Source organism: Helianthus annuus, chromosome 15 (genome assembly GCF_002127325.2).
Source record: "Helianthus annuus cultivar XRQ/B chromosome 15, HanXRQr2.0-SUNRISE, whole genome shotgun sequence".
NCBI classification, from domain to species: Eukaryota; Viridiplantae; Streptophyta; class Magnoliopsida; order Asterales; family Asteraceae; genus Helianthus; species Helianthus annuus.
Window position 1 is genome coordinate 44,794,178 of NC_035447.2, and position 16,109 is coordinate 44,810,286.

Sequence of the window (16,109 nt, forward strand, 5' to 3'; positions counted from 1 at the left end):
CTAAAAATGTATCATGCTTGTGCTTCTTACACTTCGAATTGTGAAGCATGGTTCTGTATTGAACAAGTCTCAGATTCTTAATTATCAAAGTTGCCACTTATATCTTATTAACGTGTACATTTTATAAACTTGCATAACATTAAACGGGTCATATTTATACACATCCCTATACACTATATTACCGGCTATAATGTTATCTTGTAAAAGAACTACGGCACAAATTTAATCTCTCACCAAAGCGCATTGATGTATAAGACAACCTGAAATCAAAGAATCGGATTAGGGTTGTTTATTTAGTTATAAATCAGTACATTTCGGAAACAACATTACGACGATGAGCTCAAACGTTGTTTCAAAACACGAAGTAAGCTCCACATGAACCCGGAAGCAATGAACATTACAATACAAGCAACAACAGCATACTTGAGCCCGATGTTGACCAACATGTTGACCAAAAGCCCGGCCAACACAACCCCAAAAAAGTTTGCAGATACAGCTGACCAAAATGGGAGATCAAGAATTGAAGCTATAATGGCTCCGGTCCATGCACCGGTACCTGGGAATGGTACTGCTACAAACAGCATTAGACCGAGCCATCGGAACTCTTCAATGGGACCCGCTTTTTGCTTTGCGTTCTCAAACAATAGGTTTAGCAGCCGAGCTGCTGTCTTGTTGGTCCCAGCCAGGAAAGTTGCAAGTGGTTTTAAGTAGAGTACGATTAAAGGCACCGGCACCATGTTCCTGCAAAAAGGTTTAAGACAAAAAGTATGTTGTATCATAATCTGTTAATCGACAGACCGCGCACACAAATACACAACAATAGCATACATATAATGTGCTCTTATTAAAATGAAATTGGCTGTGAGTGAGATTATAATCATGAATTGTACAATAAACAACCATGCATATTTTGCAATTTAATTGAATAAATCTTTTCATTGAATTACTTGACTCTAGAATATTAAATTACAGTATTTATTGCAAGTATCTTTACTATAATTAAGACCCTATGATTTGATTAGGTTTCATTTGTAATTATGCCCATTGTATATTTATAAATAGTTGATTAATGAAACATAATACCTTGAACGGTTTTCATTATTCTATATGGTTTTCTTACCTCGGACTCTTGAGCCATTATAGCCACCCACCCTCCTCTCTGTTACAAACCACGGCTGGCCACCACCATTGTTCTTGTCCCATCGTACCTCTTGTGTTATGATCTTCTTTCTTGTCCTGTCCCAAGAATGCATTGTACATATATATACATTAGGTTTTATTTGTTCCTCTCTTGTCGACATGCCGTTGACGCTGTGTCGCCACAGTCGTAGGTCCTGCTGACGAGGTTGTGGCAGCGCCTGTTAACACAAGCTGCCATCGTGCCCCATGCTGCACAACAAAGTTTTCTCATTGTTTAAGTGTTGCCACCACGCCTCTTGCAAATGTTGCCACGCTACTTGTCACCTCTGCCGCACCAATTGGCGCCACATAGTTGTTTCCTCTCTTATATCAAGACTGTCATTCATTATTTTCACTCCAGACGGATGACTCGGATCGTCTGATTTCCTCCCACTCCAGCCGCGGGGGAGTATTAGATAAAATATGCTAGTTAGCATATTTGAAAAAATATATTAGTTTAGAATTTTGGATAAACTATATCAATTAGGATTTTTGTGTAAATAAGATCTACATAATTATCTTTATAGTAATTAGGAGTTATGACTTATGATTTGATTAGGTTTTTTTGTAATTATCTTTATTATACTCGTATAAATAGTTGTTCAATAACACAACACTATTCACCATCAAAAACAAAACTTAATATTTTAACACATATCATTATATCACTCATCTTTGTGTTTGTCAACTCACCATCTCTATGACGAAGAACACCAAGCAAACTAACATATATTTTGGGTTCATAAGAAAAATGATGATCTTTAATGTGTATTCTAAATGCGGTAATAGGACCATCTTAGTTTCTTGCACAATGGAGCATTCAAACTCATACTCCTTATACAGGTTATTCATCTAGAGTTTATATCCTTCGAGAGGACTTTCATAAGGCATTGACTTATGAAATGTGTATTTGCTCTAACTTCGTAAGGTAATCTGATATTTAACTATTTTCTAGGTTAAAGGTCATGACATTTCTGTTTGCCAAATGCACTAGTCATCCCCAAGAAAACCAATCACATCCTATGTGCAAGATAAAGTTGAAGTCCATGGTAAACCTCATAGTTGTCAATAGCGGCTATTGTGACCGACCGCTATAGCGTGCTATGTAGTGAGGCGACCAAGTGTCGCTATTTGGGTCATAGCGACCAAATTACGTGAATAGCGACAGTTAGGATTTTTTTTTTTTTTTTGATGTAAATAGCAATTAGATATAGCTATAAAATAGCTGGTTTTAGAGGTTTTTGTTAAATATACATGTAAAATAGCATATATACCAAGGTATTTTGATATAATATACATATTAAAATTTTCAAATTTCTTTTTCTAGTGTAACACTATTTATAAAATAGCGGTCGTTATTTGTCGCTATTCGCTATGTAGTGTATAGGTCCCTTGTCGCTATTCGCTATTAACAACTATGGTAAACCTATGTATTTACCAATTTTTTTAATCAAATCAAGTTACGTTGGAGCTAGAAGACGGGTTACATATTCATCTTTTCATAAGAAAATCCTGATTATAGGCACGGGTTGAGTTATATCTTATTTAGGGCTCAAGTTTTCTTTTGAATCATGTGTAACAATACAAAGTGATCATAATGTTTGTTGCGCTTTCTTTGTTTACAAATGCTCTTATTTTTTATTTGTCTCAGATTTTCTTGATGGTTCTGGGTTGGTAATAAACAACAAAGATGCATAATGGGTATTGGGTGCCAAAAAAGCGGGTCGGGGCATTTAACAGACCAAAACGGGTTCGGGTCAAAATGGGTTGCATTAAAGAACATGTGCAGTTTATCTATAAAAGAACTGATTTTTAATTGTTATAGCTTGATGATGCACAATGGTGAAATTTGTGGAAAGAAGAAAAATTACAAGTTGTCAAGAATTGCATTTCTGTTAGAAACCTAGAAGTAGGACCCACAAAAAATAATTTGTTTTGGCACAAGTTAAAAATTTATAACTGATTTCAGAAACAAGATTGACACCTACACCAATTTGATCCTGAGACCAAAAGATTAAACCCTAGAACAAATCAATGAACATTCATAGCATAACTAACAGGCGGGTCGGGCCATGTTGTGTAACGAGCCAAAACGGGTTGGGTCAAAAAATAAAAACAAACTTTACACAAAAGCCAGAAGTTTTCAGAACTTCTAACTAATTTCAGAAGCAAGATTGATAACCACACTAATTTCAGAACTTCCAAAAAGACCCTCGACATAAGAATCTAATGGTAGACGAGACAGACTCAGAGTAACAAAACATTGGAAACGACCAAATAATAAGTGACATAGGTGGTGACAAAGTAAAATCGTAAAGTAGATACAAAAGAAAAAGGCATAAGACCACATATAAACATATGAGCAACAATCACATGCAAGTTCCACCTAAACGCTAAGACATAGATAAACCTGCTCCTATCCGTCTCTAACCTTAATCCTACATCTCCATTGACCTCTATCCTGTATCATGTCCTCAGAGAGGTGCAACCGTGCAACTCTAACAAATCCTACCTAATCCGCTCATCCGAAGTCAGTTTGGGCCTACCTCTACTCCTCCCATCCACAATTAGAGGTTCCACTGCTCTGACTGGCTCTGTCGTCTGCCTCCTCATCACATGCCCAAACCATCTCAATCTCCCCTCCTGTATCTTATCTGATATACTAGTTACTCCTAATCTTTCCCTAACAACATCATTTCTAATCCGATCTAACCTAGTATGTCTACACATCCACCTTAACATCCTCATCTCTGCTACCTCCAACTTGCGTGCTTGTGTCTTCTTGATAGCCCAACACTCAGTCCCATACAACATAGCAGGTCTAACTGCAACCCTATAAAACTTCCCCTTTAAATTAGTTGGGAACCTCTTATCGCATACTACCCCAGTGACTGCTCTCCACCTACACCAACCAGCCTAGATGCGATGAGCTACATCACTATCTATCTCCCCATCTCTTTGTACAAACGATCCTAAATATTTGAACTTAGTTGCCTGTGGGACCCCTTGCCCGTCAATGGTAATCTCAGTATTGTCGTCACTGCCTACACCATTGAAATCACAGTAAAGATACTCAGTCTTGGAGCGACTAATCCTCAAACCCTTATCCTCTAAAGTTGCTCGCCACTCCTCTAACCTCACATTCAAGCTCCGTTTAGTCTCTGCCACTAATACAATATCATTTGCGAAAAGCATGCACCATGGTACTGTCTCTTGAATCGACCTAGACAGCTCATCCAACACTACTGTAAATAGAAACGGACTTAGCGCAGACCCTTGGTGGAGTCCTACCTCCACAAGGAAGAAATCGGTATCCCCTACAGGCGCACGAACACACGTCTTAGTCCTAACATACATATCCCTAATTAAGTCTATGTACTTCCCAGGAACCCCTCTAACTTCCAAAGTCTCCCAAATTAGTCTACGAGGTACACTGTCGTATGCCTTCTCAAGGTCTATAAACACCAACTAATTTCTGAAGCAATATAGATAACCACACCAATTTGACCAAGAAACAAAAAAGATTAAACCCTAGAACAAATCTATGCACATTCATAACATAATTAACAGGCGGGCCGGGTCAGGTTGTATAACGGGCCAAAACGGGTGGAGTCAAAAAATAATTTTTTTTTTCAGAAGCAAGAATAATAATCACACCAACCTATGCACATTCATACCATGAGCCAACAAACCATAAACAATATTAACATAACTAATATGAGCAAAGTGGACTAACCCTAAAACAGATAAAGCAGTGAGAACAACAGGGTTAAGCTGCAACCAATACCCAACAGGAATAGCCCCACGAAGCTCAATAACAGGCAATGTAGCCAAAGCAAACACCACAACCGGGTCGGGCCAACCCGACCCTCTCAAAAAGCCCGCAACTTTAAGCCCAAAGCCTGAAGCTTTAATGGATTTCACAGCACTTTCTGCTTGTTGGGCCTTAGCATCATCAGGAGAAAATGCAAACAAAGCTACGGAAACAGAGGCCCATAAACACACCCAGAACAAGAATTTCACTGGGGAGTCTTGAATTGATGAAGAAGATGAAAAAGATTCATCTTTTTCAAGATTATCAAGAAACCCACTTGTGGGTGATGGTGATTGTGAAGATTTCGTGGTTGTGGAACATGGGTTTTGAGGGAAATTGAGAATTTTTGAGGGTTTGTTGGGGAAATAGGGTCTTGAAATGAAATGGGTTGGGTTGATTTTGGGGATTTGGGTGTTTGAGGGTTGGAAATGAAGTTTTTTTGGGTAGATTTTAGTAAAGATTGTTGATGGGTGAAGAAGATAGGAAGCCATTGATTGAAGAGAGTGAAGGTTGTGTGACTGAAACAAGGGTTTTTTATTTTACCCCTGCAAAATTTTATATTTTTGTTAGAAACATGTGCTTGAAACTATAAAGTTTGACTTGGAGTAATTTGAAATTTTGCCAAGAAATACCCTATTGATTTTGTTTTAGGTTGTTTTGTTGTCGTTCTTAAACTATGAAAACTAAAAAAGAATTTGTCTTTTCTTTTTTAACAGCAAATTATCTACATCAACTCATCGCACTTCTTTATTGGAAGCTTGGTCCCACTAAGACCAGACGGTCATTCATTAAACAGGGTCCACGTTGATAAAAAGAGTGCATGACGTTCAACTAGAGAAAACCCCATAAAACCACCAAGTGAGCTGAGTGCCACCATCCAAAGTTCAATGGGTGGGACACGAACCCGGACTTCTTGGAAAAAACCAGGATGTCTCAATCATGTTACCATGGTCTTTTATGTAAATGTTGTAATGTTTTATGTCTTTTACACTAACTTGTATTAAAAACTTCTATTAATTTTATAAAAAGTTGCTTAAACACAAAATGTATAATTTTTGTTATTCTTTCGTTTTTGTTCTTTTACTTTCTTTTGTTACTATCATACTTTTATTTAGATTTTTTTATAATTTTATTAATAATCAAGAAAATTATTGCTAGAGCACGGGAAAATGAAGGGTAATGATTTCAGCAAGAGCAGCCGGACTTAGGAGGCCTCAATGACCATAGATCGAACCTATCCAATTTTTACAGTGCGATGGGGATGAGACATCAGGAATAGTCGGGATAGCTCAGTTGGTAGGGCAGAGGACTGAAAATCCTTATTTTTGTCTAGAATATAATTTTATGTTTAGGTTTTTATTTTATTATGTATTTGTTTTGTTTGTTTAATTGATTGAATAATTTATTTGTTTACTTTTTCATGTATTGTATTTTGTTATTCAAATTAGTTCATATTTTAGAGGTCAAAATGAGCCAGGTCGAGTCCGAGTTTGCATAAGCTCGATCTTGGCTCATTTAACTTAAAAGAAACTAAACTCGGCCCGTAAGTAGATAAATGATTAGTTAGATGTATAAGTGAGTTGAGTCGATCGTGAGCTACTTGAAATTAGCTCCTCAAGATAAATAATATCTATATATATATATAAATGAGATGGATTTGGGCTAGGTGGCATTTGTATTTGGCCATCTTGGCTGATGTGGCAACTTGGTTTAGGAGGGAAATCACACAAATTCACAATGGACACGGGATCCAGAAAGCATCGGGTCGGACTTTTGGATTTGGATCAATCATGATGGATCCTTTATATATGTCTTTTTTTCTAATTCTTCTTCCATACTCTTCAACAATCTTCACAACCCTAAAACCAAACCCTAGATCAACTCAACCTTTCTGGACGTCACAGCGATTTCTCATCTCTCTAATCAGATCTTCTTCCGCTATTGAAGGTATGTGGTTTTACCCTTCAATCTATTTTTCTTAGCCGTAGATTTTAATTTTATTCTTTTGATTTCTCTTTTTGATGTTATTTTGTTTCTTCACATATAATCTACCTCACATCTTTGTCGTTGTTGTTCCATAACAGATTCATGTTAGCAAGAAGTATTTTGATGATAAGCACCGAAAAAATTCTACCTGCACGTCTATTATATATGTAGTACTACAGATTCGGTTCTGGCATAAATGTTCGATTGATGTTAACTTTTTTTGTATTCTTATTAATTTTATGGAAATTGGTTGATTAGATCCGTGATGACTGAACGTTAATTTTAGTGTAAAATGTTTGAAAATGTTTTAGTTGTTGGATTGCACGCAAGGTGTTTGATGAAATGCTTGAATGGGATAACGGGTTTTTTTTCATAATTTATGAGTTTATATTGATGGTTCTCTATGTTTGTGGTGATTTAGTAGAGTTTTTGATGCACTTTTTATAGATGAATTCATGTCTGTTTTGCTTAGATCTAAAAGATTTTATATTGAAGCGTCACATTGAGTTTCAGAGACATGGCTTCTGGGTTAGTTTTGCTTAGATCTGATCTAATGTTGTTCCGGTATATTGAAGCTCTTCAGTTTTAGACGATATTTAAGTTTTCTGAAAAAATTTATTATTTTGGCGGAAAACTGATAATTTGAATCCTGATATTTAGTAGTTTTTCGTGATTTTTTGATTTTTTTGGTTGTAATTGTTGTAAATGATTGTTTTTATAAAGATTGTTTCGATTGCTAAAAACCATTTGTTTTCTCATTTCTGTAGATCCGATAAAAGAAATTAAAGGTGTTTTGTTTTTTATGTTATTCGATTGTATTATACAAAGTTGTTTTTATGAATATTGTTGTGATTGCTAAAAATCATTTTTTGTCTGATTTCTGTAGATCTTATCAAAGAAATTAAAGGTATGTTTTTATTTATGTTGTTCGATTGTATATAAAGTTCATTTTATAAAGATTCTTTTGATTTCTAATAACGTTTTCTTTGTTCTGATTTCAGTAGATCCGATCAAACTTTATCTTTTTCTTTCTTTGGATTTCTAATAATCTTTGTTCTGATTTGTAATAACTTTTTCTTTGTTCTGATTTCTGTAGATCTGATTTCGGACTCCGATAATTCGTCAATCAAAAGAGGTTAGTTAAGTGTTATAGTTATTTTATCTTTTTTAAGTATGTAATATGTAATTTTATCCTTTATGTTCATTATTTTTTTACCTATTAATATATGTTCTGAATGATTTATGGTTTGTATTTTCTCATGGTGAACCCTCAATCTTTTTTGAAATTCGGACTCGGATTGTTAGTCTACCAAAATAAGTTATGTTGTTCTGAATTTTGTAGATCCGATCATAAAATTGAAGGTATGTTGTTTTAGTTTGTTGTTTATCTACCGTGCATCTTTAATCTAAGCGATTGAACATTTATATTTTTTTTGCAAACAATATCAAGATCAGAGGTTTTGTTATCATCATCTACATTCTCTGATTTATGTAGTGTCTATGAACGTTAATCATGTCTTGGACATTTATCAAACTTACTGATTTTTGTTTATTTTGATTTTCATGTGAATCCCTAAATCTTGGATAACAATCGGACTCCGATCATTCAACAAGCAACAGAGGTTAGTTGAATGTTATAGTTGTTTTATCTTTTTTAACTTTGTAATGTTTGATTTTATCATTTATGTTCGGTGTTTTTTTTTTCAAAAATTAATAATATATGTTCTGAATGATTTATGGTTTGTTTTTCTCATGTTGAACCCTCAATATTTCGTGACAATCGAACTCGGACAGTTCGTCGACCAAAACAGGTTAGTTCAATTTTCTTGGTGTTGTTTGTTTTTTTATATCTATAGTCTTTGGTTTTAAATTTTGTCTTTATGCTATATTTTGAGAGTTTATGTGATTATCTTTTGAAGTTCATATGGTTTGTTTTGTTAGTTATATTTTTTTGCTATTTAGTTATGTTGTTAATTATTTAAGGATACTTTAATTTCTTTTAAAATTGTTTTTGTTTCTATAAACAGATGGCCATTTTTAATGTTAATTTTTTGTATTCGAAATTATTATTCGGTTTCTGTAAATAGACATTGTTTCTATAAATAGATTATCTTTTAAAATTATTATTCCTTTGCAGTTATGGATCCTAAAAACAACGCTCTTTCGTTGTTAAAGTTGATTGATCACTATAATCCTAATTTTTTGATATGTTTCTTTAGTTTTCAGTTTTTTTTTAAATTAGAAATATATGTTCTGAATGATTGATGGTTTGTATTTTTCCATGGTGAATCCTTAATCTTTTTTTAAAATTCGGACTCGGAATGTTCGTCTCCCAAAACAGGTTAGTTAAATGTTGTTGGTATTGTTTGTTTTTTGATGTCTATACTCTTTCTTATTTCTTATTAAATTTTTTGTTTATGCATAATTTTGAAACTTTATGTTATTATATTTTAAAGTTCATATTGTTAGTTTTGTCAGTTATGAGTTTTTCTATTTAGGTTTAAGATACCTTTAATTTATTTCTAAAGATGTTTTTGTTTCCATAAACACATTACTGTTTTTAAGGTTAATTTTACTATTCTCAATTATAACTCTGTTTATGTAATTAGACATTGTTTCTATAAATAAGTTGTCGTTATATTTTTTTAAAAAATTCCTTATTTCTTTGCAGTTATGGATCCTAAAAACAATGCTACAATCGTTTTTAAAGTTGATTGGTGACTATCATCCTATATTTTTGGTATGTTTCTTTGGTTTTCATTTTATCAACAGCCAAAAAGTTATTTAAGCTTATAAGTTTTTTTTTTCGATTCATAGGAAATACCGTATGATGAGCCAGCTTATTGTGGGAAGGAAAAGTTCCATATGCTCAATGTATTGAACTTATTGATGATGACTTATGCAACTGCAGGAGTCTGAATCTTCTTCGAACACAAGAGGTTAGTTTAATTTTATAGTTTTTTTGGTGTTTTTTGATCCGGTATAATGATAGTTTTCATCGTTTATGTCAATCTCTATAATTTTTAAGTTATTTTGTTTAATATTTTTTTTCGCAAATCTAACTATGATATTTTTTGAAATTTGAAAATCTTTGTTTTTTTACTAATAAATTTTGTATTGTATTAATATGTATTAATGATTCTTTTGTTTTGGTTTTTTATTTCTGTTTTTTTTTCATGATTAACTAATAAATTTTATATTCTGTTAATTTTGAATCCATTAAAGATTATGTAAATTTTTAGTGTGTGATATGTTTTTTTCGGAATATTGATTGTGTTTCTAAAAATAAATAGGTTTTAAATTTTTTTAAAACCGTTCCTTTTTAATTATTTGTTTTAGAAGTTTCTCCCGATATTATAAGTTTGTTTCTATAAATAGTTTAGCCTTTTAATTTTTAAAAAGCCTTCATTTTTAATTTCCATATATGGATCAGAGTAACAACTGTCCTTCATTTTTAAAGCTTATTGAGGAAGATGTCTCATTACTTTTGGTATGTTTATTTGTTTTTTATTTCTGTTTTTCTTTTTTCATGATGACTATGATCCTATATTTTTTATATGTTTCTTTAGTTTTCAATTTTTTTTTAAATTAGTAATATATATGTTTTGAATGATTGATTGTTTGTATTTTTCCATGGTGAATCCTTAATCTTTTTTGAAATTCGGACTCGGAATGTTCGTCTACCAAAACAGGTTAGTTAAATATTGTTGGTATTGTTTGTTTTTTGATATCTATACTCTTTCTTATTTCTTATTAAATTTTCTGTTTAGGCATAATTTTGAAACTTTATGTTATTATCTTTTAAAGTTCATATTGTTAGTTTTGTCAGTTATGAGTTTTTCTATTTATGTTTAAAGATACTTTAATTTCTTTCTAAAGATGTTTTTGTTTCCATAAACACATTACTGTTTTTAAGGTTAATTTTTATATTCTCAATTATAACTCTGTTTCTGTAATTAGACATTGTTTCTATAAATAAGTTACCATTATTTTTAAAAAAAAATCCCTTTATTCCTCTGCAGTTATGGATCCTAAAAACAACGCTCCAATCGTTTTTAAAGTTGATTGATGACTATCATCCTATATTTTTGGTATGTTTATTTGGTTTTACATTTTATCAACAGACAATAAGTTATTTAAGCTTATATGTTTTTTTTCGATTCATAGGAAATACCGTATAATGAGCGACCTTATTGTGGGAAAGAAAAGTTCCATATGGCCAATGTCTTGAAATTATTGATGATGACTTATGCAACTGCAGGAGTCTGAATCTTCTTCGAACACAAGACCTAAGTTTAATTTTATCGTTTTTTTGGTGTTTTTTGATCCGATATAATGATAGTTTTCATCGTTTATGCTAATCTCTATAATTTTTAAGTTATTTTGTTTATTTTTTTGGCAAATCTAACTATATGAACTCATTTGTAACAGTTAGCAAGTTAGCAAGCGAAGGCAACTTTCCGAGTGAGCTGAAGGCATTGATAAACAAGAGGTTTGCGTTTAAGATAGCCATAGCTTCGTTTAATATAAAATAGAAATCAGATGGCTACTCTGTTTCCAAGTTGACTGAAAATCCTTCCATCATCAAAGATCTTGATACTCATTTTGATGTTTACCAGGTTCTATATGTACCCTAAACGTTAACTTAAATTTTTTATTATAGAAATCTTATACCACTAATGAATACTTATTGGAATTTATGAAATACATACAGGCTGCTGATGAAGAACCTTTAGATCCTGTTGCTTCTGATCCAAATCCAATTGTTAACGGTAACATCCGGGTTTGTTTAGCAACTTTTTTATATTAGTAAACCTTTATTATTGTTTTGTATTCAACTTTTATGTCCATTTATATTTTTTACTTTTTAAATTTTGTTGTACAGGATTCTGTTTCCCGTGTCGTTGATGAAGACACTCCCATGTCCAGTTTGAACAACAGCATCTTTACTACACCCTCTGGAGCTCATAATAGTTGTTCTTCAAAGATGCTGGACAATGAGCTGAAGCGTAATTTGGAAACGGTTTATGATGTGGATCTTTGTTCTTCTCAGTCTTCAACTAAACCGCGTCAGGGTGATTGTGAGAACAATGAAGGTTTGAAGATGAAAGCAAAGCTGGAAAATTAGTATTAACATTTAATAGTCATTTCAGTTTTTTCGAACAATTTGAGATGTTTTCTTTTGGTTAATTTTTTCCGGAACATTTATTTTAGTACTTGATGTTTGGTTTCATATGGATATTTCGTTTATTATCGTGGTATTAAAAGATTATTTGTTTGCTTTAATATTTATTAAATTTCCTCTTCTCTATTGCATTAATTCAAACCTTTTTCTTTTGTTACATGTAAATTGAATAGTTTTATGGATTAAATTATTTTACATAAATTGTCAAGTTAATTTATTTTGTTATATAACATTTAAGTTTACACAATTATTTGTTTAAAACTCAATAATATAATTTACAGGAAACATTTTGAGATCAACGGATTTGACTAACATCATTTTTTCGCCTAAAATTCCGAAATCACATCTTATTGGTTTTAATATTTGATCATCTATTCCATGCGATTGTATTACAAAATGACCCTTTCATTGTTTTATGTTACATGGCATTCTTTTAATGAAATTTTTATATACTTTTTAAAGCTTTCAATGAAATCTTAAGCTGCAATGTTATTTGATGTTATTATTTACATATTTTTTATCTACATCTACATTGTATATATATGATATTAATTGTTCGATATATTTGAACTGTATTAGACTTTTACAAAATTAAGAAAGATTCTTTCCTTCCCAACTTTTTTTAAAAAGAATATTTTTTTACGATTTATAATACACGTATTATAACATATTAACATTTGTTTGAAAAAAACATGTTATTCGAAATGTAATATTGATGATATAATATTTATCCGTTATTTGATTAATTTAATTGATTAAATACCAGAAAACAAAAAAATACTTTAAAATATATATAATTTTAAATTTCGAAACACTTATTAACCATTAATCAAGATGATCTACATAAATCTTTCATAAGTTTTTCATTATTTGATAAAATCGTATATTAAAAAATTAAGGTTTCCAAATTAGATTTCCACTATATGATGAAAGTCCTATAAATACCCATATTTCGTGTAATTCTTACTCATTAGAAAATTCATATACATAACACCTCCACTTACACGGTTAGTTACTTTGTACTGTATTATAAATGTTTAATCTTCCATTGATAATTATCAATTTTTTATACAATAACTTTGTATTCAATCTTTTTTTTTTATTTATTTTTTCAGATTATTAGGAATCATGGAACTTATTGGGGATGACATGATATTTGAAGAGATCTTATCGAGACTACCTGCAAAGGCAGTTTGTCGTTTCAAATGTGTTTCTAAACAATGGTGTTATGAATTATCCACACCAAAGTTTGTTTTCATCCATACTCGGCGAGTTGGAAATTCAATACAAAAGAAGCTGCTCTCCTTGAAAGAAAGTTCCATAGTCGTTGACGACATAGTATCTGGCAACTTAGAAGTCGATACTAGCAAAACCGTAAATTTTCCATATGATGTCCATCCATCCTTTTTAAGCATTATATGTTCGTTTAATGGTCTGATTTTAGTTTGCATTAAAAGGAATCCCAATGAGCTGGTCCTTTGGAATCCAACGACGAGACGTTTTAAGTTGATATCGGACGACTACTTTATTCGTTATTTTGGTCGACACTACGATACTGGTGGAATGTACTTAGATGAGGACAACGATCTAAAAGTGCTTCATATTAATTGTTACTGGGACGTAGTTACTGCTCGTGTATATTCACGACGTCATGACTCATGGAGAAAATTAAACTTCTTGAACGGAACTCAATTCGCTTCAAACTTTTATTCATGGTCTTCTGGAACTTATTCCGGCAAAACAATATATTTCATTGTTTCAAGCTACTGGATTCCACCTGGTGAAAGGAACATAGTTGCTTACGATGTTATCTCTGAATCTTTCAGTTTACTTCGTTTTCCGGAGCGTATTGAAGTCAATCCTTGCCAAGTACATTTTCTAACAATTTCGAACAAGCTCCATGTCATTGTTGTTCATTATGCTGGTGAACTAATTGCAGATTTGGTCAAATATGAACATGATGACTGGATCAAGGTCTTTTCTTTCAATAAGGCTCGCATAGTTCAACATTTGGAGCCTCAGCAAAGGACAAATGTAATTCAAGACAACAAGTGGTTGATAACCAGTATTTGTGGAGATACTGTTGAAGTTCTACTTTGCAATGATTCTTTTAACTACATCCAACATGTTGACAGCTACAACGGACCGAAAGGCGCATTATTTTTTGAGACAATTGTTTCGCCTTTCGATTAAAAATTAGGAATTAATTTGATACTATTTCATCTTTTGTTTCTCGAACAATCTAATTTGTTTCAATTATCTGAAATTTTATCCTATCGTTACTTTAATAATAAAAGAATTTAGTATTATTTTTCATCTTTTCTTATATCCAATTAAACATTACAGTAAATTACATATTTTAACATTCACTGTGGTGACTGCATTCTTTATTACCAAATACCATCATTGATTAAGATCCATCCTAAAAAAATTACAAATCTTATAATTAAAAAAAAATATCTTTGATGTTTATTAATATAGATAATAGATTGTAACACCGCCATAAGCATTAACAATAAATATGGAAAACTTTTTAAAAAAATTCGTATATTTTGATTATACAAAATAAGATATGTAGTTCAATAGTTTAGAAATTATATATGTATTTCAATACAAAATATGCTGATCATAATTTCCATAATCAACTTTTTTTATATGCAGTGTCTAAAGGTGTTTCTAAACATATATAGTAATCAAATTATAGGAACTATTACATATTGTTGTTTACTGAATTTATGATTTCATATGAATAAATAATTAAAAAACATACACATGACGTTTCATGAAGAAACTATTACATATCTATTTTATATTATAAGATGTTGTTCACATATTATTTATGTTGTTAGTAATATTTTTTTAATAACTAATTAGATGCGGTTTCTTTATGTAACGTCCTTTTGTAGGTATTTCTTATGGCTGAAGGTTCATCAAGGTGTTTATTTTTAATTTTGTTACTTTATGTAACATCTAATTTGTATTATCTTTGTTTATTTTTTCATATTTTTTTATTTTTCTCACACTAACCTTTACTTATTACTCTTTATTAATGTTGTAATTTTTAAATTAGTTTCAGAGGATACTGGTTCTGTAGGCTAATGAATGTAGCGGACGAAGTTATTTTGGTATTTTGATAACTTACTTTATAATTCATATTTATTATTTTGTTTTTTATCATTATTAAATACACTTTAATATTATTGTACTGTTTATATATTTCTTATTATACTAATAATTAAGAATGTATATGTTTGTTTTTTTAGTCTATTCCGGACGACGCTGCGTGCAAAATATGGGGTATAGACCAAGGCCCTACAAATATCATGATACACACTGAAGATGAGTTTATTAAAAGCTGGCCTATCAATTAATAGAATATACATGTGAATACTATGAAAATATGCACATCTTATTTGTTAACTTGCTTTTTTTATACTTTTTGTGAACATATCTTTCACTGGGAGCTTAGTTACCTTGTGATGTTATTTAGAATTGTCTTTTAACTTGCAGATCTATAGTGATGGCCGCAACAAGATATTATAGATGGCTCTGAGAAAGAGTAACTGTTGTTTGTCTGGAGACACTTTAATTCTTAACAAAAGTAAAAAAATTTATTGTTTTTTACTTTAGTGCATTTTAACTATATTTTCATATTGTTAACAAGTAATTTATGTAGTGTGTCACTTTTATATTTGTATTTATATTTATACACTTTGTGATAATGTAGATAAAATTTTCCTACCCGCGAAGTTCGCGGGTGATAACCTAGTTATATATATATGAAATATAATTCAGTTGTTTTATTAATACTTACTTGGTTCTTTACCCTTGTAAATGAAAATTTAAAAGCTTATTAAATTAGTTATGATATAACATTTTGTATATATTGAGTAATCTATAAAGTAAAGTAAAAAATAAGATCAAAATAATAAATAAAATCATTTA

At 31.4% G+C, this 16,109-nt stretch overlaps 2 protein-coding genes and 2 long non-coding RNA genes across 4 annotated transcripts; 3 read left to right on the forward strand and 1 right to left on the reverse strand.

Annotated features, from left to right (window-relative positions):
* Positions 1–249: 249 nt before the first annotated feature.
* Positions 250–5,615, reverse strand: LOC110911529. Its single transcript, XM_022156159.2, has 2 exons — positions 4,916–5,615; positions 250–741 (listed from the first exon to the last, which is right to left on the reverse strand). Exons 1-2 carry the CDS (start codon positions 5,482–5,484, stop codon positions 327–329), a joined length of 984 nt encoding a protein of 327 aa, XP_022011851.1. The 5' UTR covers positions 5,485–5,615; the 3' UTR covers positions 250–326.
* A 1,046-nt stretch (positions 5,616–6,661) lies between these two features.
* On the forward strand, positions 6,662–11,268 carry LOC110909628. The gene is made up of 7 exons (XR_002575495.2): positions 6,662–6,940; positions 7,866–7,886; positions 8,076–8,601; positions 8,774–8,790; positions 9,797–9,918; positions 11,002–11,070; positions 11,147–11,268. It is a non-coding gene; the product is annotated as an uncharacterized LOC110909628 (long non-coding RNA).
* Positions 11,269–11,900: 632 nt separating this feature from the next.
* On the forward strand, positions 11,901–14,357 carry LOC110913646 (putative F-box/kelch-repeat protein At1g12870). Its single transcript, XM_022158467.1, has 3 exons — positions 11,901–12,075; positions 12,194–12,254; positions 13,280–14,357. The coding sequence occupies exons 1-3, from the start codon at positions 11,901–11,903 to the stop codon at positions 14,355–14,357; spliced, it is 1,314 nt and encodes a 437-aa protein (XP_022014159.1).
* Positions 14,358–15,061: 704 nt separating this feature from the next.
* LOC110909636 lies at positions 15,062–15,462 on the forward strand. The gene is made up of 3 exons (XR_002575504.2): positions 15,062–15,099; positions 15,235–15,289; positions 15,428–15,462. It is a non-coding gene; the product is annotated as an uncharacterized LOC110909636 (long non-coding RNA).
* The last annotated feature ends 647 nt before the right edge of the window (positions 15,463–16,109 follow it).